Source organism: Juglans microcarpa x Juglans regia, chromosome 8D (assembly GCF_004785595.1).
Source record: "Juglans microcarpa x Juglans regia isolate MS1-56 chromosome 8D, Jm3101_v1.0, whole genome shotgun sequence".
Taxonomy (NCBI): domain Eukaryota; kingdom Viridiplantae; phylum Streptophyta; class Magnoliopsida; order Fagales; family Juglandaceae; genus Juglans; species Juglans microcarpa x Juglans regia.
In genome coordinates this window covers 31,861,588-31,886,288 of record NC_054608.1, presented here as the reverse complement: position 1 = coordinate 31,886,288, position 24,701 = coordinate 31,861,588, and the positions used below count along the sequence as shown (strand labels likewise).

At 36.7% G+C, this 24,701-nt stretch overlaps 2 protein-coding genes and 1 long non-coding RNA gene across 5 annotated transcripts; 2 read left to right on the top strand and 1 right to left on the bottom strand.

Annotated features, from left to right (window-relative positions):
* The first annotated feature begins 1,433 nt into the window (after positions 1-1,433).
* Positions 1,434-16,204, top strand: LOC121242532 (protein FAM135B-like). Of its 2 annotated transcripts, none has more exons than XM_041140396.1 (16): positions 1,434-1,591; positions 2,422-2,897; positions 3,014-3,099; positions 3,940-4,094; positions 4,655-4,719; positions 7,361-7,555; positions 7,709-7,763; positions 9,731-9,979; positions 10,086-10,219; positions 12,719-12,908; positions 13,043-13,102; positions 13,182-13,436; positions 14,453-14,711; positions 14,790-14,995; positions 15,135-15,185; positions 15,612-16,204. In XM_041140396.1, exons 2-16 carry the CDS (start codon positions 2,722-2,724, stop codon positions 15,900-15,902), a joined length of 2,427 nt encoding a protein of 808 aa, XP_040996330.1. In that variant the 5' UTR covers positions 1,434-1,591; positions 2,422-2,721; the 3' UTR covers positions 15,903-16,204. The 2 variants fall into 2 exon arrangements, with proteins under 2 accessions (XP_040996330.1, XP_040996331.1); XM_041140397.1 differs by having other exon boundaries at positions 1,436-1,591; positions 2,393-2,897.
* Positions 8,647-8,962, bottom strand: LOC121242535. Its single transcript, XR_005935918.1, has 2 exons — positions 8,815-8,962; positions 8,647-8,780 (listed from the first exon to the last, which is right to left on the bottom strand). It is a non-coding gene; the product is annotated as an uncharacterized LOC121242535 (long non-coding RNA).
* Positions 16,205-18,786: 2,582 nt separating the features above from the next.
* Positions 18,787-24,374, top strand: LOC121242530 (xylulose kinase 2). 2 transcript variants are annotated; one of them, XM_041140395.1, is made up of 12 exons: positions 18,787-18,882; positions 19,059-19,222; positions 19,556-20,207; positions 20,337-20,425; positions 20,788-20,852; positions 22,027-22,082; positions 22,385-22,505; positions 22,591-22,665; positions 22,749-22,802; positions 23,358-23,452; positions 23,537-23,711; positions 23,982-24,374. In XM_041140395.1, the coding sequence occupies exons 2-12, from the start codon at positions 19,068-19,070 to the stop codon at positions 24,209-24,211; spliced, it is 1,767 nt and encodes a 588-aa protein (XP_040996329.1). In that variant the 5' UTR covers positions 18,787-18,882; positions 19,059-19,067; the 3' UTR covers positions 24,212-24,374. The 2 variants fall into 2 exon arrangements, with proteins under 2 accessions (XP_040996329.1, XP_040996328.1); XM_041140394.1 differs by lacking the exon at positions 18,787-18,882 and having other exon boundaries at positions 18,994-19,222.
* The last annotated feature ends 327 nt before the right edge of the window (positions 24,375-24,701 follow it).

Genomic DNA, 24,701 nt, shown 5'->3' with positions numbered 1-24,701 from the left:
TACGTGATTTTATGTGTTTGTTCGAAATTTTGAACTAACGCAGAAGGTCTGGAATTGCTTTTTGTTTGCGGATTGAAAGACAAGGAAAAAAAATCCGGGTATCAGATTTAAAGCCGGGTTTCGGATTTAAAATCCGGTATCCGGCCTGGATGTATCCGGGTATTGTTATGCGGGTACCGGGCCAAATTAAATCCGGGCCGAAACCCGGTTATCCGGGTTCCGGACCGGGCTGGGAAAAAACCCAGCCCGGATGAACAGCCTTAATCATGAGCATCCTCGATCTGAGCAATTTTACTTTTTTTTTTTTTAAATGTTTAAAAAAGTTACTACGTATTTTTTTTAATATTAAAGAAAAATCAAAATGCATAAAAGGCAACCTAGCATTACTCTAACTTGATGAATATATTGGCCAGGCATGCATTTAGCATAAACAATATGACATATATACTTCAGTCATGATTTCATTTAATTATTGTTAACATTAATTCAACATTATTTCGTAAATTGGTGTGTAAAGTGCATATTTTATAACCTTGACATGTCAAAACTTGATTTGCAAGAGCAATTTAAAATTCAATTTTCTTATAACTTAAATCTTGACATGTCAATAGCCTGAAAAATATGTTATCCACACCAACTTAAATAAGAATCCTTGCTTTGCACCTGATTTCATTGCATTTCACTAATGCATGAATAAATGAATAAAAAGGGATGTATGGAGAAGACAGCTTTAATGGTCATGAACACTTCATAACTTCTTTTTTTGCCTTGTTTGGAATTTCTTGAAACTATTGTCTTAAAAAAAAGGAAAAAATATGTTCATCATCAATTTTCTCATTATTCTCTTATCATCTCATGATGTGGCATTAGATGATAGGTTTACAAGTAAAATATAATAAATAGTCTTCAATCATCTAATGTCGCATCATGAAATGATGAGAAAATAATGAAAATTGAGATGATGAGTAAAATTACTCTAAAAAAAAATCATCTTTTCACATCAGCGATAACAAAATTCTAATTTCATATATTCGATTAAATAAAAATATCATTATTGCCTTTTATCAAGAAAAAAAAAACCTAAAAAAAAAAATTGGAAGTTATTTATTTCCCTCTCCTTTTCAATTCAGAAATGTTTTTTGAACAGAAAAATTGCCATTTATTTTTAAAAAAATCATAATTATTCAAAAAAAATGCACAAAAAGTCAAAAGAATAATTGGATCAAACCACATTGGGCTGAAACCAAGTGGGTTTGGGCTGGCTTTGGTCGTAAACCTACAAACTGATTGAAGCCCGGCCTGAAAGCCCTTTGACAAACTCTGACGGACCGTTAATTTTGAGCGCCTAAACGCACCGACGCTGAAACAGGCCGTGTCGTTAGGGACAACATCGTAAAAGTCAACATTAGAAAATAAAAATGAAAAGGTAAAAGGAAAAAAGTAAAAAAGAAGGCGTATATTTGTACGATCGATACCGTACAACTCCGAGATCTCCTTGTTTCCTCTGCAACCCGAGCCCTTTCCAGAGCTACGAACGAACCCTAGCGCAAAAAGGCTTCTAGCTCCTCCAGAAATTGCAGATCTCCACGCGGTATTATGCTCCCTTTATTCTGTTTTCAATTTTCCTGTTAATGGCTTTTATTGTACGGTCGATGCTGTTTGCTCTTTCTTTTGATTCTCTTGTTTCTTTGTTAGTCTGCTTTCGCTGTAGTTTACGAGGATATCTTTTTTTATTATATGCTTTTCTGGCGAAACGAAATGCTGTCAAAATGAGGAAAAAATGGGAATGTGTAATTGGGTTGAGATTTGTTGCTGATGGTCGAGGTGTATTCTCTGTGGGGGCAGATTTCCAGTTTGAATTGATACTGTTATTAATGTTAGAAAAATCTTCGTATTTAAAAGCATCTCTAATTAATGTACAAACTATCCGACTCCAGCCTGTAATTAAAATGATAAAGCAGCTTCTACTGCCCCCCAGACTGTTTCAACGCTGTAATTTCACGGATTTCGCTAGGACACCCACTATGGATATTTTATTGCTCCTCTACATTTCTATTTTTTTTTTTTAATTTTTCAACAAAAACTCAATTTGCACACATATTTAAGAAACCCTGCCCACCATGAGTTTGTGCACGGTGAATTGCATATTCTGAAGAAGCGTTATGTGTTTCTTGAGGTGCGTATAAGGGCGCCTGTTTGCAGGATTTCGATTGTGTCCATCTGCAATTGTTATGCACATCTTTTAACTCTCATTTCTGTATAAATTTATAATGATAAGCATTTGATATATAATCTAGGGAGTAAATAAAAATCATGCTTTCCATAAATAATGAATCCGTAGCTTTTGAACTTTTCATGAATCTCAGAAGTACCTTAGTTTTCCCCATTGCAGCTGATTATGTTGCAAGCTTTTTTTCGCAGCTCTGGAAGTTTCTTGTGATCTTGAAGATTGAGAACTTGCAAAAGGAGATTCATAGAGCAAAGAGTGTGAGACTGAATACTTTTGTAGTCTGCTGTGAAATTCTTGCATCTCGGTGAAGTGAGAGGCTTGAAACCGTTCATTTGATTTGTTGAGAATTATACCTATAAAAAAACTTTTCATTTGATTTGTTTGAGAATTATGGGATCCAGAAATGAAATGGGGAGATATGGAGGGAAATAATAGTTGTAACTTGTATTGATTAAATAAGGGATGCAAGTTTTATTAGAAGTGGGTTACATATGTTTCGGCGTTTGGGGTGGTTCATTGGTCTGAATTATACGAGTTGGTCGACAAAGAGGTTGCCTGATGCAAAACCCCGCCCGGCTAGGGTTAAGCCGGTGGCCATGTTGGACACTGTGCAGGAAATTGCCATTTACATTCATAGGTTTCACAATCTTGACCTGTTTCAGCAAGGGTATGTGCTTATTGATTCATCACTTCTTGTGAACTTGTTTTCTCTATGTATATGTTTCCTTAAATAGATCTATGAGATGAATTACTCTTAACCTCAGTGAGTTTTTGTTTTTTCAGGTGGTATCAAATTAAGATTACCATCAGATGGGAAGACGGTGAGTACACTTCTTTGGGAACTCCAGCAAGGGTTGTTCAATATGAAGGTACTATATTGGAGTTTTTAGTAGCTGTTCTCTTCTTTTATTATCACGTATCTGGTTTTGATCATCCATTTCTTTTTTGTTTTTTCTTTTTTCGAAATATGATACTTGAAATCATGAAAGTTTCATCTATTGGTTCATGAAGATTCGAAGTGCTTATCAAATTACTAATAAAAAAAAAAAAAAGTGCTTATCAAGTTACACACAAACATCCACACACCAACACACGTAGTTAATACACACTATATATGCACCTGTGAATTGGAAGGATACCTCTATAAGTACATGGTATGAATAAACTCTTTTTAAACTAAAACATGAACGTTGCAGATTATACAATTGGCCAATATCTTTGTTGATATGGTTCAATCTATTTACTTATTGATTAACCTGCACTATGACTTCTACTAAAACTTTGAAATTATGGTGTTTAATATCATTGAGGAAGTATATTCTGATTTCAATATCTAGCTTCACCAGTGGAGATTTAACTTGAATAAGAGCTACCCTTGTTCAGATATTTTGTTTTAAGCCTCCATTTTTACTGAGAGTGTGATCAGGTGGTCAAAATATGTTTTTTATGATGTATACTGAGATAGACCAGTTCAGTTCCTTGTGCTAATGATGAATTGCATGACTGCTTCAGAAATTTTTACATGGGGTTGCTCAGTAAAATTAAATGATTTCCAAGTATCTTTATTCTGTTAAATACTGTGTCATTGTTCACACTTGAATATTTTTCCCCTTCACTTAAGTGAAAGTATCTGCTAGCATGGCATCTTTGATATTCTTTTTTCAAAGATGAGCTAAGGACTGAGGTGGAAAGTTTCTTTTGAGCTGTAGCCCCTGACCTCGGTTCTGATGATGTATATGGAGTATGGAGGATTGATGACACAGACAACAGCTTCTCAACACAGCCTTTCCGGGTCAAGTATGCGAGGCAGGATGTTCTTTTATCTATCATGATTTCATTCAATCTACCTCTTGGTAGATATGAGGTAGTGCCCTCTCTCTCTCTATATATATATGTGTGTGTGTTTGCATGTTGATAAAAAAAATAGTGTTTGGTGCAGGATCATGTTCACTCAATAACATTTACTATTTGATGTGTATATGTGTGCGCATGTTGCCTGCGTGTGTGTGATAAAATTTTCTTAGTGGAGTAAGTGATTATCTCCAAGTATAAGATAGAATTTGAGATAGCAAATAGATGATCTCCATTGATTTCAAGGTTGGCATCTTGAGTCAGCTAATCTCTATCCAGCAAGAAGCAGTCCTAGTTTGTATGCAGCAGTCTTAACATTTACCCAGCCAAAACCTTTGCTAGCTCACTTGATGGAATTAGAATGTCTTTGGATATCAATGTTATGAATCATTGGACATCTGAGTGTTTCAGGATATATGGATCCCAGCTCTGAAAACTCTTGGGCTACACTCTTTGAGAGATTAAAACAAAAAAGCAAAAGCAAAAGTGTTTGATTGTTCCATCTGGCTAGTTGTGGCTTTTTCTGTTTTTAGTATCTAATGCTGTCCATATAATGTCTTGGCTATTTTGCAGGGTCCACCCACATCTGCAGTTATATTGAAGTTTGAGCTTATGTATGCTCCAGTAATAGAAAAAGGGTGAGTTGAAAGTTTTCTAATATTATGCTTTTGTTTTTTAATATTTTATGCTCGAAATTCAATTAGAAATTAATGAGTCCAGAATGCTTCAAAATGAAAAGGCTTAGGAAGTGAGGAAGGAGTACCCATGGTATCTAGGATGATGGGAATGCGAAGGCCTTTCCTTCGAAAGGAGACCCAGGAAAGGAGCTATGCTATTGACAAACCCTTTCATAGTGACTTCGTTTCTCATTTACTTTTATGAGTAAGAAGACACTAAGACGCACCCACTACAAACTACACACTCAAATGACTAGTGTGGTCCTTCCCCCATCAAAGAGCCACGTATCCAGGGTTGACCACATCATCACTGTTTTCTCAAGGTGTGGCCACGGTCTCAATTGGGTCAGTGTTAAGTATGTCCAAGCTTGACAATAGCAGTGGTGATTTGCAGTCCCTTGGAACGCGACTCCCTATGTAGGTTTCTTTCCCTTACCTCCATACTAGGCTAAGGGCTGCCCTCTCTGTTAGCTGGATGTGGCCATATCCTATCTTTTATTAGGCAGCTATCCTAGGATCTAGTCTGAAGTAGGACAAGCTATGTATTACTGGCGTACAACCTACGGTCTGCATAGCCAAAATAAAAACAACTAAAAGGGATGTCTGGTTTTGTAACTTTAGTCCAATCTTAGACAAAGAGCAAGGAGGATATGAAGCACCGCTGGGTAGACCATGGCTCCAACCAGGGTGGTTCATGACTGGGCTAATAACGATGGGGGGCCTCATACTCAGCAGCTCTAGAGATGTGAGGCTATCTCAATCATTTGTGCGTATCTCAAGATACTCTTTTTTTTCTTATAGGTAATCAAAGATATTATATTCATAGAAATAGGCAAAGCCTAGGTACACATGAAGTATACATGAAGAACGCCTAACTAGAGGTTACAATAAAAAGAAGAAGATCATGGACATTAAGTCCGTTACAAACTAAGGCCCCCCCGCCCATAAGAACAATGACTTGAAAAAGAAAAGTTTTAGCTCATCCATTGTTCTCTCTTGATCTTCGAAACTTCTAGCATTTCTCTCCCTCCAAATACACCAACACATGCATATTGGTACCAATCTCCAAATTGCCGCTACTTGAGAATCGCCATGTAGTCCTCTCCAGCTTGCGAGGAAATCCACCAATCTACAAGACATAACCCAAGACAATCCAACCCTTGAGAAAAAATTATCCCACATAACCTTGGCCACCTCACAGTGTAGTAGCAGATGATCAACTGACTTCTCATGCTTCGGACACATACAATACAAATCTAGGATAATAATCCGTTGTTTCCTCAAATTATCTGTAGTGAGGATTTTGTCCAAAGATGCTGTCCAAACAAAAAAAGCTGCTTTTGAAGGAGCTTTTGTCTGCCATATGCTCTTCCATGGGAACGTAGACATTCCAGAGTTCGTAAGCTTTTGATAAAAAGAACTGACAGAGAAAATACATTTCTTAGAATGATTCTAATGCATCTTGTCTCTGGTGCCCCCTGAAATACTTGCGGAATATAATGTCGCAAAGAACTCCGTAATAGACTCTTAACTCCCAATCATGGGCTGCCCTAATGAAGTCAATATTCCATTTAAGGGTGCCATTTGAAAAGACCAGAAGGTTGGCGATCGATGCCTCCTTTTCTCTAGCAAGCGCAAAGATAGCAGGGAAGGTATCTCGTAGACAATGGTTACCACACCATTTATCAAACTAAAAAGGGACACGCAAACCATCGCCCACAACAAAATGTACATGTCCTCGGAAGGTCCCCCAAAGGCTCCTAATGTTTTTCCACAACCCCACTCCATGAGTGCCTTGTACCTCATTCGAGCACCATCCTCCCCAAGTTTTCCTAAACTGTGAATCGATAACAGACTTCCATAAGGCCTCCCTTTCGTTTTGGTACCTCCACAACCACTTACCCAATAGAGCTTGGTTGAATTTCATCAAGTGGCAAATCCCCAAACCACCCCCAGAAATTGGGGTACAAACTGTTGGCCAATTAACCAAGTGGAATTTGAACTCTTCCCCCAATCCACTCCATAAGAAATCCCTTTGTAACTTCTCAATACGGTTAGCCACCTTTGTGGGAAGCAGGAATAATGACAAAAAATAGGTGGGTAAATTTGAAAGAGTGCTTTTAATCAAAGTCAACCTACCACCTTTTGCCAAGTATAGCATCTTCCAAACAACCAATCTGTGCTCCACCCTTTCGACCACATCATTCCATATCCTTTCAGATTTAAAGGAGGTACCCAAAGGTAAGCCAAGATATTTCATAGGAAGATAACAACTTTACTTCCATATCTCGGGATACTCACTCACTCAAAGATAACAACTTTATCTTTAAAGAGGGAAGGAAAATTCAGTGAAGGGGGCACATTCCCCCGAACTCTGAATCGACTTGACTGCAAAGCAATATGCAAAGCAGCAAGATGGAGGTAACTTGCTTTATAGTGAGTTCTTTCTTTCTTTTTAGTTCTTCCAAGGGTTGGTTCATAGGGGAGAGTAAAGTGACGGTCTTGACCTGGAAGGATTGAATGCTGTAGGTGCATTTACTTGTCTAGTGAAGCACAACCACTCTTCTTTCATGTTAATGGTGATTTTAATTCTTTTGTGTAGGTCTAAGGTACTCGCTTCTCTTGATGCTTCCCCTGCTGCAGTGCATGAATTTCGAATTCCTCCTAAAGCTCTTCTAGGGTTGCATTCTTATTGTCCTGTTCATTTTGATGCTTTCCATGCTGTGCTTGTTGATGTAAGCATACACACAAGTCTGCTGAAGGCTGGTTCTTCCGTGTCCCCAATGAAGGTACCCAGGTTTGTCACATATTCTAGTTTCTAAAATAGATAACCTGGTCATTGTCACATTCAATTACGTAATTCTTTTGGATAGTTAATTGTTATAGGTTTTGGTTCTGAACTAGTTCTTATTTATTTGTTGAAGTAACTTGATCAGTTGAATTATTTCAGTGATTTCTGCACTACCGAAGATGATGCTGGTGACAGTTTTTTTGGCTCGAATCTAGTATGTTCTTCTCACACATTGTATTTATCTGTTTGAATCCTTTGCCTAGTTCTTGGCAACATGGACCTATCTATCTTTGCTCATGAGTACTAGTTTATATGTTGTCTGAGTTCTTTGCTTGGTGCAGCTATCCCATCATGACAATGTGTTTGCCACCAATACTGCATTTATGTGTTTTGATTGGGATGTGTGCATAGCATACCTGTGCATGTTGATGGATGTGCTTGTTAATGTCAATTGTAATTGTATAGGTCTAGCTTTTGGGTTTCTTGGCGTGATATTAATAGCTGCGTAAGCAGTAGGATAATTTTGGATCCAACTTTGCCATTGAAATTTATTTTGTATTGTTATATCAATGTAATTACTATATTAGATATGAGTAAATGATTGTACAAGCCCTGCGCAAGCTCTTTGTAACAAAGTGGACCCTACCATAAAAAAGTATAAAAAAATCACTTTTTTCTAGTAGGACCACTTTATTTACAAAGGGTCTGCTTGAAGCTTGCATACCCAAGGCTTGTTTCTAGCATTACTCATTATATATATATACACTAAGAAGACTATTGGCTCAAAATGTTGTGGAAATTAATTTGAATCCCCTTTCGGAGTGTATTTACTTACCTTGTTCATTGATTACCCAGTATCCCTCTTTCATAATATCCCTAGTGTTGCCTGTAATATTTTCTTTTCTTTGTTATTCAGTATTTTTTTTAAATTCAAAACTTTAAATTTCCAAATCTAGTCCCTCAATAAAAAAATAAAAAAATCGAATTAATTGCAGCTAAGCCAATCAAATGCTAGAGCTCCATCTATCCCTCTTATAATTTAAACTCTCCCCTTCTTTTGTTGACATTCTCCCTTTTTCCCCTCTTCTTTTTCTTCCTCCTCCTGATTCTCTCTCCCTGAATGCTTCTCTCTTGCTCTTTTGTCTCTCTGTTGCCCTGGGTAGCATGCTATCTGGTTAGCCAGTGACCCCTCCCCCCCCCCCCCCTCTCTCTCTCTCTCTCTCTCTCTCCCCTCCCCCCCGCCGCACCCCCACCCTTCACTCAACTCTTTCCCTTTTGCTTTCTCTCTCCCAGTCCGCCCATCACAATCGCCATGGATGGCTTGCTACCACTGCAAGTGGTCTGTGCGAAATAGCAGGACCTTACTCTACCTTACTCTACCTCTCTCTCTCTCTAATCAAACGCTCTACAAACCTTTCTTCATTTACCTTTCCACACAAAAATCATTCTTACAGAAAAAAAAAAAATTGTCTGGGTGTCACACATCGTTGCCAATATAAAAAAACTTATCCCAAAAAGAAAATTCCACTTAAAAATCAAAGCTCCATAAAAAACAAATTCATAATCTAACGACAGAATAATCAAACTACCCGTACTTTCTTACTCTTTTCTCTTCAAGGTTTCCTTCTCTCTTCTCTCTCTCTCTCTCTCTCTCTCTCTCTCTCTCTCTCTCTCAACAGTGTACAAAGATGGTGAGGGAGAATTTTCTTGTGGGTTGAATGGAGGAGGAATGGGGAAGGGGAGGGAGACTTGAAGGAGAAAGGGAGGGGAACTCCTCTCTCCGTATGGGGAAGGGAGGGGGAGGGATGTTCTGCACCTCACCTCATGTTTTCTCCCTTTATTTTAATAATAAATATATGTATATGTATTTTTGTCTGTGCATTCACACTATATAAGAGCTTCACATGATTCCATCATATCATTCAGAACTCCCCAGATTTTTTATTGTATGATATAAGAGCTTTGATAAGGTAGAAAAATGCCATACTGGTAATGGATTTGTGCCTGATGCAAAGGAGTAGGAACCTCTGTAAAATGAAATCTGAATGGTAAACATTTTGTAGAAATGTGCTTTAATGAATTTACTTTCGAGGTGCTTCCATCACTCATGATTATAGTGACTATCGTTTCTTTGAACACTGCTCTTTCACATATTGACCCATGAATTTTGTGATTGGCTAGGCGTTGGGTGGTCAGGTGGCTTCTGTACATTTGAAAGAGATCATGCTTATTAAAGCATTATTAACTTCTCGTGACATTTTGCTTGAGGAGCTACAAAAACTTAGCCGAGAAATTGACAAAGCTGTTGATTTGACTGATTTTATATCCAAAATGGATGATATGAAGTTGTTTGATCCTGTCCTGCGAGCAAATCTTGGTGCTTCTGATGGTCAAGTTTCAGGACAAGGCAAGCCACGAAATGGTCTTGAGGTCCTTACTTAATTTCATGCAGCAGAATCTTCTTGATTCATTTTTGCAATTTTCTCAGGTTTTAAGTTTTTGCTGTTTACTTAATATTCTCTTCTGTTCTTGACAGAAATCAAATGGTACTCTAGATCTTCGGAGTGAGGAATTGCTTCGCTGCTTATCACAGGGTGATTTATTGAACTCTTTTAACACGTTGGGAGATCAAATGTCATATTTATGGAATGCTTTTCTGAAGTTTCACAGGTTAGATATACCCCAATATCATTAAAATACTGTGTAGACTTTGGGTGGTTTTAGTTATTTTTTCTTTCAAGAGCCAAATAAAATTGTATCAGTCAGCTGTGTCATTGAAGGCTCGAGGTGCTTTAAGCTGCAAAAGTGCATAAAAGGCAAAAGCCTGAGTGGCGTAAAGTGAATGTTTTGGAGATACAAAGTAAATGAAATTGCACAGAATGCAAATGGTATTGCAATGGTGCAATGCATGATGATGGAAGCAACAAATTCGAATACATTTTATACAGTTGATATTGATTCCACTGCATCAATCAATTTCTTCTGTCAAGACCAGGTTATTGTCATGTATGCTTATATTCAGTAGCCAATTGCACTTAATAAGTTGAGGAATCTAATACTGAACCCCTAAGGGTTGGTTCAAGTGGTGAGGGCTTTGGTCTTGGGAGTATGCTTCCCCTAGGTTTAAGGTTTGAATCCTTGGGAATAAAAATTTCTAGGGCCACACCCCTTCGATGAAAACTGATGATTACCTGATCCATGTAATGGAGCGCATTACATGGGTTTAGGGTTTAACTCGGTAAAAGATATGTTGCATTTGCATGGTCGCCGGAGTTCCTCGTCATAAAAAAGTTGAAGAATCTAACACCAGCAAGTTAAGACTGGTAACAATTACTAAATATCTATTTTAGAATTATGCCCTCTCACATTTACCATCTAAAAGCAAAACCACAGCAAAGCTCGTGTAAACCTCATTATCGGTATAAAGGACTGGCCAATATGGTTATAAAAAAAATTGACTGGTAAAATGCATTGCTATACATTTTTTTTATAAGTAATGCAATTTTATTGAATGAATCTGGGTACACAGGAAGTGTACAAATATGTTATTATACCATGACCTCGTATTCTTTTTTAGTGGTTGGGAATAAGCAAAAAATATTTGGCTTTTGCTCTTAACCTGGGCCTGATTGAAGGTGCTTGGCTTGGAACACTTGAACAACTTCATGTGCACTTCCCCACATTTTGGACTTAAAAGCATGCCTCAGTGCTCTTATAATAACATCGAACTTGCCTATAGTATTTTATTCTTTAGTAACCTATTTAGCAAGAATTTTTATTATTTAGTAACCTATAAATGTAGTGGTGAATCTATTGATCACTAGCTAACTCATTGTACGGCTGTTAAACACTTTTGTTGAATGGGTGATGGCTGGGGTTGAAGGGGTGATGGCTTCTACTACAATAGATGTGTGACTTTGTTGGAAAAGACTGATTGGATCATATAGGAACAGTTTGATCTGGAATGCGGCCCTCTACCCTGTGTGGATGGTTTGAGAGGGAGGAATAACCTCATCTTGCCGACATTGAGTTATTTACCATCGAGCACAACCTTTTTTTTTTTTCAATATTGAGCTCAACTTCTCATTTCTATGAACTTTTTATGCGTGGACTAATATGTTTGACAATGAGTTATCTACTAAAGTTATCTACTTGATTGTAGTTCTTTAGGGTACTCCACTATAGTCGATTATAGCTCTTTAGGGGATTCTTCTATATACTTCATGTGTATATATTCTATACAGACGGATAGTTATCATCATTATTTTTGTTTGGCACTGGGTGTCTGGAAACAAAGTCCCGACTAATCCCCAAGGTGCACAGGCCCTTGGCAAGGAGTTTCCTGCAAGTGCACCTCGGGTAATTCAAGGGTAAATTCCCCTAGTCCAATGGCCTATAGAAATTGTTTGCATCCAGGGTTTGAGTCTTAGACTTGGAGGGAGCATACCATCAAGACCAAGGCCCTTGCCACTTGAGCCAACCTCTAGGGGGTTAAACAGGGATGGTTATTGACATGATCTGGACCCATGAAAACTTAAACTCACCAAAAAGAAAAAAGAGACGAAACAGCTTAAACGGCTTGAATTTGAGAAATAATTTTTGTTTTAGAAATTGCTGTCTAAATCTGACTTTTTTCCCTTTGAAGTTGTCGGAGAAGTCTCTTACACGAATGTCCATAGGGTTTTATACATAATGTTGATACCTACATATGTGCATCGATTACCTGCATACACATATGTATCTGCACACAAATACTTGCATCTCTTAATAGACTCTGTGGCACGATTTGCTTGGAGAACATTTCTCTTGACTCTAGTTATTTAAATCTGATAAGTACTGTAGTTATTGGTGGTGCATCCATGATAATACGTTTATGGATCAAATTCATGCAGATTGAGATGGCTAATGAGTGGTTAAATAGTCTTATAAGAAAGGGGTTTCTTTACCAAGATACTAAGTGGTTTCTGGGTTGCTTGATATGTTGTGAAGAGCAGCCTGAGTTTCTTCTAAAACATCAAACAACCAGCTTAGGACCTCTTTCTAGGTGGAATATGCCTATCCTTACCCACAAGTTAATGAAAAGAGAGTTCAACCCTGTTACGCAGTTGTTGCTTTGCCTTTTCTTTTTCTTTTTTTCTTCTTTATGTGCTGATCTATAGTTCGATCTAGGGGTAATGAAAGGAAGATTTTGGAATTCTTGCGTGATATATGGGCTAAGGATCGGAGAGCTGAATGGTCCATATGGATGGTATACTCTAAGGTTGAAATGCCTCATCATTATATAAATAGTGGACTTGATGAGTCTTCTCACCATGGTGTACATAAAAGAGTTTCAAGTATGTGGAAGTTAACTGATGATGTAAGTGCTCATATTTGTCCTACATTTTTGTATTCACTTTGTACAGAATGTTAATCTTGGTTTAGCCTTAAGATGTAGACAAATGGATTCTCTATTGTAGAGTCTGACTTGAGAATTTTCTTTTATCTGTACAGCCTGCCCAGGCTGCAGCCATGCGTGCTGAGCTTCATAGGCGAAGTATTTTACAGATGAATGTGAGCAATTGTTCTCTCATGGACTGTTTTATTTTGCTTGTTTTTAGTCAAACTAAAAACAGGTGATTTTTTCATGCAGATCAACAATAGGTCAATTCAAGACATGCACCTATTTGGGAATCCTTCACAGATTCCTATTGTAATTATAGAACGTGTGACGAATGCTCCACGCCGTACTACTAGTGCAAATTCATACCTGAGACATCAGGATGTGATAGACTCACAGGGATTGCTCATTGGACCAAGTTCTGCATCTGTCATCAAGCAATCTGACTTTAGCTTACACCAAAATGCCCGTGCTTTGAAGATTGTTGTCTTTGTGCATGGGTTTCAGGCAAGTTTTGTTCTCTTAGAGCTTCTCTAAAATATATACATGCCATGTGGTTATCATCCTCATGTGTGAAGTTTCATTGCCACAATGAAGATTTTGCTTGTGAGAGGTGCAGATACATATTATCGCAGGGTAATATTTTTCGTAACTGCATATATTTGTCATGGTTTTAAATGTTATGTAGTTGGAATAAATTCATTTGTTATGACCTTGTTGGGTTCTGTAGCACTTTGTGTAGGCCTTCTCGTCAAGGACATTTTATATAGATCCATGTTGCTGGGTAGAAGGTTTCATTAAACTAATTAACATGATCTTGGTATATTTCATTTCCAGCTAATTTAGAGAAAGAACTACATTAAAATTACATAGATTCTTCAAAAGAGCCAATGAGCTGCTTCATGATTTGCAGGAAAAAGAAAGTTATTTCCTGTGTAATATAGTGAATATTTAGCTAAAACTAGATTTGTTTTTTTTTTTTTTAAATATTTTCCATCAACATGGTTTCATATTTCAAGTTTTGGTGCAATCTTGTTATTTTGTAACATTTTGATACACCCCTTCTTTGAAGAATACCTTGGAGATTTCAGATGGATTTTAAAAATAGATATAAACTGAGGAGTTTACATCTTGGTTCTTGGGATTGGGATACTTCTTGTAAAACTGCTTAAGATTGGCACCGCATTCAGATCGACGTCCCAGGTTCTGCTTTGGCCGGACCAATGCTGGGCAATGACCATTTGGGCTTGTGAGCCTGAGTTACCTTCTTTGAATCGGTTGCATGCAGAATATTTTACAATTATTTAATGTGGGGCTTTATAGATATGTTTGGTCCTGTTACCCAGGTATACTGTGCTTGCTAGTGGGAGTTTGATATCAGTAATTACTATGATTTAAAAAAAGACTCAGTTTGGTTATCGGACCATTATCTTTGAAGCCTTTTTTGTTCATGTTTTGTACTCTATTGTAGATAAAGCATAAGCCAGAATAATAATATTATTTGGTATAACTCAACATTATAGGGGCATCACCTGGATTTACGGCTTGTTCGGAATCAATGGCTTCTGTTAGATCCGAAGACACATTTTCTTATGTCAGAGGCAAATGAGGACAAAACATCTGATGATTTCAGAGAAATGGGACTAAGGCTGGCTCAGGAAGTGGTTTCTTTCGTTAAAAAGAAAATGGATAAAGTTTCACGATCTGGAGCCCTAGGAGATATCAGACTTAGTTTTGTGGGACATTCTATTGGAAACATCATTATCAGAACAGCATTAGCAGGTAGAATCCTAGCCTTGGATGCCATGTTTTTCTCTCAGTTTCTAGACTGGTACTAAATCTTGGCTTTTGTTTTTGCAGAGAACATTATGGAGCCATTCCTAAGATACCTATATACTTATGTTTCAATATCTGGTCCACACCTGGGTTATCTTTATAGTTCAAACTCTTTATTTAACTCTGGGTTATGGCTTTTGAAGAAGCTCAAGGGTACACAGTGCATTCATCAGCTAACTTTCACAGATGATCCAGATCTCCAAAATACATTCTTGTATAAACTGTGTAAGGTAATGGAAAATTCCTTTGTTTCTTAATCAAATTTAGGTGTCTTGTACTCTTTCAAACACACGAGAGAGAGGGATATGCTCTTTTCTTACAATCTACTGTTTGACTGAAGACTAAAACAGTAGTTTTATGTTATTTCAGGAGAAAACACTGGAGAGATTTAAGCATGTAATCCTGTTATCTTCGCCCCAGGTATGATTATGGTGCTTTGTATTTAATGATTGGCAGGCTATTTTTTACTTTCTTTTACTAGTAATTGAAGATTTTATTTTATAAATGTAAAAAACATAGTCCAAGAACACAAGACGAATACAAGAGGAACACCTATTATAAGTAGAAAGATACAAAGAATTCATGAAAACTCAGTATTAACATACGTAGTGGCTGTCCAAAGAAAGAAGTATCAATGAGGAAAGAAAGTATTAACATTCATTTTGACATTGGCTCAAAAAAAAAAACCGGATGTTTCTTGATGATGTGCCAAATTTCATTAAATCTGCCTTTGTTTTAGTTGATTTAGTAAATGGGAGAGACCTAGATACTTGTTCATTTTCTGGTTGCCCAAGTGTTATGTTTTTCCCCCTGACCATGATGCTAATAATTCATTATGCCTCTCAGGATGGTTATGTTCCATATCATTCAGCCAGAATTGAGTCATGCCAAGCAGCTTCCTTGGACTCCTCAAAAAAATCTAAAGCATTTCTCGACATGCTAAATAATTGCTTGGACCAAGTACGAGCTCCTTCTTCTGAGTATCGTGTGTTCATGCGCTGTGATGTCAACTTTGATACATCCTCCTACGGCAAGAACTTGAACACCTTCATCGGACGAGCCGCTCATATCGAGTTTTTGGAGTCCGACTTTTTTGCAAGGTTCATAATGTGGTCTTTCCCCGAATTTTTTCGTTAAATGGATGAGGGAGGACCCTTTCTTCCTTGGCATTCTTCATGCTTCTGTGGCCAGTCTTCAGTGGGACATTCTTACTATTCCAGCATCAGCGACCATTGATGGTGGGTGGGGTGGGGGAACTTATGTATCCATTGGCCATTGTGAATTATTTGGTTGTAGCATGTTCCGCCCGAATGAAAGTTGAGTCTGAGACTTAGGATGAATGTGAATCATAATGTGCTTCCCAAGAGGCTTTGGGATCTGACGGTTATAAGGAATAGTGATGTAATTACTTGCTATAGGAGAGGGTTAGATTCCTACTAGTGATTATGCTTTTGACTCAGTCTCTCTTAGATACAGCTTATTTTATAGTGAACTTAGATACGGCTTATTTTATAGTGAACCAGCGAATTAAGAACGGGTCCTTCATTAACTATAATAAAGTTTGGTATAAGACCATCTTTTTGTAATCCTTCTTAATGGACAACTTAATTGTTTTTCTTGAAGGATAAGAGACTTGCACATCAAGAGTGGAGGATCTCAAGAATCACCCAAGAATACCAGCATAAAGAGGTCAAACAATTTGGGGGAAATGGTACCAAAATTTGTCTTTTGCTGAGGTGATCTAAGATACTCTGTGAATAGTAGTAAAAAAGTAATAAATAGTTTGTGAATGATAGTGAACTGTTCATGAATAGTAGTAAAATAGTTTGAGACTTCTCAACTTCCCAAACACAGCTGTTCATCTCATATAAGTTGAGGGAGGTGATTATTTGAAACATTTTGTATCATGTCACCTATAGCCAAGAGGCGAAACTGTGGCCTGCAAGGAACTTTGGCCTTAAAAAATATTCAAGGATTCCAATCAGCTCAAGGATTAGAATCAGTTCAACACTGCAGTCCATATATAATTGAAAAAAATTACTTTTATATTTATTTGATACCAAAATGTAGAATAAACCAGGAAATAAGCAACTTTGATATTATTGAAAACATACTTATAGATAATGTATAATAAACCAGGAATTAATCATTAAGTACTTGATATTATTGAAAGCATATTTACAAGGAGATTAATTCTCAAGAGTAGTGGTAGCGAAATACATTAACAAGACATTATAAAGGAGAAGATTTATTTTTCGCAAAGGAAGAGGGAGGGTAAGATCATGAGAAGAATGATTTTTCTGAATGTCTTTCCTCCGATCCTTGAGTCCCTTTTATAGACATCCAAACAGTAAAAATATACAGTAAGGGTAATTGATCTTTTTTTTTTTTTTTTTTAAATAAGGATAATTGATGCGTAAGCTGAAATGATAATTGATAGGGCCATTTGTCTTGATATGTTCGGCTGTAATGATAATTGACGAGGCCGTTTGTCTTGTGTGCTAGCTGAAACAATAAAAGTTAATAATGATGATTCCTCTAGACGAAAGTTATTTGTCTTATTGTGTCGGTTGGAAGACAACAATAATTGATGAGATTCTTTTGTCTTGTTGCGTCTTTTGGAATAGTGAAAGCTCTTGGATAATTGAAGAGTTCACATTTTTCTTATGATACAATTTGAAGATCATAATCTGAAAGATCTAGATCAAATAGATCTTAGGCTTCTTAAATTAGATGAACTAGTTGGAGAGAAGAAGCCTCTGAGGGGGAGGAGGCTTGCTGAAGATAATCTTGATTGAGATTGGCCTAATGATGAGAGGCCTGTTGTGTTGTAGCAAGTCTTCGCCATTGATGATAAGGAAGATCAAATTATCCAATATGCTAAGAAGATATTAGAAACAATACCCATGAGAACCAACTTTGACTTGTTCAAATTCATTTTCAACCAAGAAACAGCTTCAACGCATGGAAAGAGGGCCTCAAATGAGAGGAGTTGGGTTCACCCCCACAAAATACCAAGGTATTATTTTCAAACAGTACGTGTAAAGTGAGCACACCAAGATTGCTAGTCCCCATAGAAAAGCTAGAGAGAACCCCCACAGAAGTGCTAGATTCTGATGCAAGTTTTTGCACGGCAATCTTCTATCTACCCAATTACTGCCTTTGATATTTCAAGAACATAGTGATAGGTTTAGTTTGCATTTGGGTAGTAAGATGATCTTAGATATTCTATAAACAGTAGTGAAAATGTAATGAAAAAGTAATGATATAATATTGAATAGTAAATAATAGTAGTGAATAGTAATAAAAAGTAAATAAAAATTAATAATAAAATAATAAATAGTAGTAGAGTATTCTAACAAACTAACCCTAAGTTTTCACGAAGTTCTTCGAATGCAGAAGATTTGGGCAATTTCTTCTTATTTTGAAAAGACTATTTTTATATGTATTCGATGGATATATAATTGAAAAGGACAAGATTAAATTTGGGCCAAACATAATCAAAAGTCATCTTTATATATTGGTAAGTTATTAAAAAATTCAACAGATTAACCATGAGGCCCTATTTGGTTGTCAGGTTGTACTGAGATTAACTCAGTTCAATTTAATTTTAACGTGAGTTTAATATTTAAACACTCAATACTTAAACTACTAAACTCATCTCAATTCAAAATCTCTTTATACGGGACTCCTAACTTTTTTCAAATTTGTATAAATATATTTAAACTCATTTTAACATTCAAATACATCTAAACTCATTTTAAGTGGCTTTACAAAACTTACTCCACTATCTCAACTCACTATTATTTATAAATAACTCTACTTATCTCAACTCAACTCAACTCAACTCAACTCAACTCAACTCAACATCTAAACACAATCTGAATCTATTTACTTTTATAAAGTATTAGTCTAGTGTAGGGTATGTGATATTTTTCAATTTGTGAGTGTAATGACTCAGCCCATCGTGCCCAGGCCCTCCGAAACTTTATTTTTTACTTCCCCCTTTTTCCCACAGACCAATACTCCAAGCCGCTGCCCTGAGACTGGCCTATCAGAGTTGTTGCCACATTTCTCTCAACAGAGAGATGAGGATAGGATAAATGTAAAAAACTCGGTTACGTAAGGAAGATAAACTTTATTCTTTTGTATTTTCAGTTTTCTCTTATCATATACGTAAAAAATCTAGCGTTTAATGTTTTTTTTTTTTTTTTTTTTTAAATGTTGCCTTTAATGTTTTTTTTAAAAAGAAATCTATTATTTAATGTCTATATATTTACATTTACTGTACAGAAAGAGAAAATGAATATTTTTCAAGGAGTTTCCATATTGTCAGTCGCCGGTAATTACTTCTCCCCTCTGCGTTTCTTTGAAAGCGACTTGGAGCAGAGTGTTGCTGCAATGGACTCGTCTCTCCCTCAAGATTCATATTTTCTCGGATTTGACAGTTCTACTCAGTAAGCCACAATTTACTCGTTATTCTTCTGTTTCTTCCTTCTTCTTTTTTTTTTTTTTTTTAATTATAATATGCAAATCAAAAGTACCCAGATCGCTATTTGAAGGACTTGGTGTCTTTTTATGTTAATGGGTGTTTTTTTTTTTTTTTTTTATACTTTTATCATATTTGGTTTGGAATTCTTTCATATAATGGGATTGAACTGTTATTGATCAGGGGCTTATCTCGGGGTACAATTATTTTAATTTGTATTTATGATAATTATATGTGTGAGATTGGAATGTTTGTAATCTGAGTTGAATGAAATAATTTTTTTTTTTTTTTTTTCTCAAAGGTCCTTGAAGGGAACTGTATTGGACTCCAATCTCAACATTTTTACTTCAGAGCTGGTCCATTTTGACACTGATTTGCCCCATTACCAGACCAGAGATGGGGTTTTCCGGGACCCCTCCATTAATGGCAGAATTGTCTCACCCACATTAATGTGGGTGGAAGCTTTGGATCTCATGCTTCAAAAACTCTCGAAAAAATTGGATTTTGGGAAAGTCGCTGCTGTTTCTGGCAGTGGACAGCAACATGGTAGCGTGTACTGGAAAAATGGCAGTTCTGCAATGTTTTCTTCATTGGATCCCAAGAAGACATTGGTGGAACAGCTTAGCACTGCCTTTTCTATAAAGGAATCGCCAATATGGATGGACAGCAGCACTACGGCTCAATGTAGAGAGATTGAGAAAGCTGTTGGTGGGGCATTGGAGTTAGCTCGACTTACTGGGTCGCGTGCACATGAAAGATACACCGGTCCACAGATTAAGAAGATATTTGAAATGCAGCCGGAAGTTTATCATGATACCGAGAGGATCTCCCTTGTTAGCTCTTTTATGGCGTCTCTTCTTATTGGCACTTATGCTTCCATTGATGAGACTGATGGTGCAGGGATGAACTTGATGGACATTAAGCAAAGGACCTGGTCTAACATAGTTTTAGAGGTTTGTAATATTTGGGGACACCCTTGTTTATGACCAAGCCGTGATTATTCTGGAATTGATGTTGCCACGTTTTAAAAAATTGCGATCATAGTTTGATTAATGTTCATTGAATTCTTTATATAATTACAGGCCACTGCCCCTAGTTTGGAGGAAAAACTTGGGAAATTAGCCCCTGCCCATGCCGTTGCTGGTTATATTGCTTCATACTTTGTGGAGAGGTTAGGGATACATACATCTTTATTAATTAACCAAGCATTTGATTCTCTTTAAATGCCATAGTGTTTGCTTTGCTGAGCTTTAAGTATTTGATGACTGCATTGAGGTATTTAATATTGGCCGTGAAATGCTATCTTTGTTAACTGTTTCTATTCATTAAAAACATGTAAATTCAAAACAAAGATTAGTGCCTATCGAATTTTAATATAACCAAAGAGTGGCATCTGCATATGATCACATTATCAGACCTTGGATTGAGAAGTACCCTGGGATTTGCATGTGCATGTAGGTATATACAAGACACATGCATCTTGCTGTAACATATTTTAGTTGACGTCTAGAATTCAAATTCATCTGTTTTCAGGTTCCACTTCAATAAAAATTGCTTGGTTATTCAGTGGTCTGGGGACAACCCAAACAGCCTGGCAGGTGCATGATCCTTTCTCATCCCAACTTCTATTATCATATTTATTTGTTAGTTATTCTTATATTTGTTATGTTTTTGTATGTGCGGTATGTTCCACAAAATGCCTTGCAATAATTGTTTGTAGTAAATTTATCTTAAACAGCTTTAGAAATATTTTGATTGTGACCATCGAATTTCTCTGTGCCATGAAATTGTACCATCAGTCTCTAAATAGTTAATCAGTGAGAATGCCTCTTTAAATGTTCTCTTTAGCAAAGTTAAAATTTCACTGTCTTAGAAAAGTGATGGTTTTAACGTATGAAGCCTTTTCTTTACACGGTAATTGAACAGCAAAACATTCATAGATGTTGAGTCAGTTTCTCAATATTTAAGACTTCGTAGAAGATTTGAATTAACTTTTTTAATCTATATTATTTTTTGAGCCTGTTCTCTAGCAGTATATCAATGCATGTGATGCATGTTAGGTGGGTAAAGGAGGTAGCTTAAAACTAAAGAAGAAGATAAAGAGTTCTTTCTGTAAAATTTTAATCTAAGTTTGGCCTTCAGTAATCTCTTGGCTAATGGCAATGTATGTCAGATCTCCCGGTGACAAGAAACAATTAAGCATGCACAATGTCAGCATCCAATGCATTCATGTCTCCAATTTAGTGTTACAACACCTATTGAAATTTTGTACATAATAGGAAATCAATGCATCAATGGCTATCAGAGCGAAAGTCGTGGTATAAATTGCATTGTCCGGGGCATACCAGTTTTTGTAAATAAAGACGCATAAATCAGGGCCCATCTGTACTTGCAAACATTCTTTTGAAGCTACATTTTGTAAAATGAGAGTACTCTCTTTTCTGTTGCAACATTATTTTTTATCCTACCAAAAACTCCTTCCCCGTATACCCTTTAACACATTCAAAGTAGGGCATTTACTAGAGATGAAGTGAAAATGTAAAAGAAAGCATTCTTTGTTTTATTTATACCTTAGCATCTACTAATGGTTCTGCGCTACTAGTTTTTCATTTATGTTGTTATTAAAAAGGTTCTAATCATTACTGAAAAGATTTAGCTTCACATCCCCCCCCCCCCCCCCCTCACCCCCTTCCTTTGCTCTTCTAATCATGGCTTGCAGTCGTCTCCAATTTCATTAATTTTTTATCATCTAAGAGCACTGTGGACCTGCAGGTTTAACCCTAAATACTCCAGGGGATTTGGCAATCAGTCTTGGCACTAGTGACACTGTAAGTTAAACATTTTTGTTTTCTGTAAGTTAAACATATGAACTTATTGTTTGGTCTGTGTATTTGTAAGAGAAACTGTGGACTTTGTTATCTTTAGACCACAAGCGACGATGGCAGAAACATTTCCTTAAATGGAGATACATACCATCATCATTAGGTGCTTGATTAGTTTCAATATTGCATAACATAAATAATTAGCTGAAACTCAATATTAATTTCTTTTGGATAGTACTGAACCTGCTGTTTTTATCTGTATATATACAGTTGGCTTTAGCTTTAATTCGGCCATGTTTATTGCTCAGGTCTTTGGGATTACCACTGAGCCTCAACCTAGACTGGAAGGACATGTTTTCCCCAATCCAGTGGACCCTGAAAATTACATGGTAATGTTGGTCTACAAGAATGGGTCTCTTACTCGTGAAGGTACCATGTTGTCTGATACATATTCCCATGGGTTCCAGTTCAGCCATATTATTTTTCTCTTATGTGACCCATATCTTGATGTCAGATATCCGCAACCACTATGCAGAGAAGTCTTGGGAAGTGTTCAATAAATTTCTGGAGCAAACTCCACCTTTAAATGGTTTGTTACTACGTTCCTTTTGTAGTTATTTGCAGTCAATTGTTTATTGCTTTGTTTCTTTCCTCATTTTAGTTTATGAATAGGTGGAAAGATGGGTTTCTACTACAAGGAGCATGAAATTCTTCCTCCCCTCCCAGGTAAGATTTGGACTGGGGCCAGGCATGTTTTTTCAATGGAAAGTTCTACATACCACACTCCTATCTCACATCTATCCCACTATGATGAGTAGACATTGTCTGCTAACCTTTGAATTTTTCTTTTAAAAAAAATGATCCAAGGGGGATAAAAGTGCCACATTTTATATAGTGGGATGAAAGTAAGAGGGGGATGTGGTGTGTAGCATTGCGCTTTTTCTATATGCCTATCCTGTTGGAAGTTTACATTATCACTTTCCATTTAAACTAAGTTGTAAAAGAGTTGCAAAAAAGATTTTATGTGTATCATTACCCATCCTGCTGAATTTCCCCGAATTTTGGGATGGTTTTTCATAAGCGATAGTTGTGCTTAACATTTGAAATGCATTACAAGCACTAAGATCCACCATCAAGTGTTTTCGACCACCTGATACTATTGGAGAACAACTGGTTAAACTGATGGTAGTTTCGGATCTCCCAAATAGGCCAATGAGGATCCCAGTGACTGGTTGGATAGTTTTATGTAATTTTGACAGTTTACAATTTTTTATGCTCCAGTTGGTTTCCATCGCTATGTTCTGGAAAATTTCTCAGAAAACACTTTGGAGAGCCTGAATGAGAAGGAAGTTGAGGAATTTGATCCTCCATCTGAGGTTAGTAATTGAATATTGATTGTTGACTTAAGCAGATGAGATCCTACATGGACTCTTGATGAACAAAAGTCAATCCATTTACAGGTTCGGGCATTAATTGAAGGTCAGTTCCTCTCAATGAGAGCTCATGCAGAAAGATTTGGGATGCCTTCTCCTCCAAGACGAATAATAGCCACTGGGGGAGCGTCGACCAATCAAAAGATCCTTAGCTCAATAGCTTCCATTTTTGGCTGTGATGTCTATACAGTTGAGAGACCTGGTAAGGAAGTGTACATCTTATCGTGTCATTTCCCATCTCTAATAGTTATAATTAGAAAACTAAACAGAGACATGTTCTGGTTATGCAATGAAAAAAACATTAGTAAAAACATCAAACATCTTGCTCCTTCAATATCCCAGTCTAAACAAGTCGGGTAGTGCCTTTTGTAAGTTTCAAAGTGGCCTTTTTCTTCCCTAAAATAATATCTCTTTCTTTTATCTTGAGCTGTGCCTGATGGAGAAACCTCTGAATCTTCTTTCTTTGTTACAGATTCGGCTTCCCTCGGAGCTGCATTGAGGGCTGCTCATGGTTGGCTGTGTAAAAAGGGTGGTTTTGTACCCATCTCAAGCATGTACGAGGACAAGCTAGACAAGACATCTCTCCGCTGCAAGCTAGCTGTGAGTGCTGCTGACCAACAACTAGTTTGCAAGTATGCCTCATTTATGAAGAAGAGAATGGAGATAGAGAACCGCCTTGTGCAAAAGCTAGGACGTTTCTAATTTTTTATTTTTTATTTAAAAAAAAATATGCTTTATTTGGCCACCGAATAAACTAAATGAATATAGGGAAGATTTATCATTGCTTTGAGTTTTTGTTTCTTACAAAACAACTAAGTAAATTATGTTTATTAAATTAATAATAATATGAGACTTTTGGGTTGAATCTGTCGAGATAAATGAGGTACATATACGCTAATGAAGTGACCTCTCCTACACCTTGCAATTACACATTCATTGCCATCTGATATCACATAATCACAAAGTGTGTTTAAACACAGTTGTAGGATATATAATTGTTGAGTTATTATATTCTCAAGTCTGTATATATAGCACACCATTCACGTTACTTAAATGATAAGATTTGATTTATATAAGATTCAAATTTTAAATTTTATATTTCAAATAGAAGAGAGAAGGGATAGGTAAGGATCATGTCCGACGCAACCCTTTCCCACACTCTCTTCAGTCCTATGTCCGACGCAACCCTTTC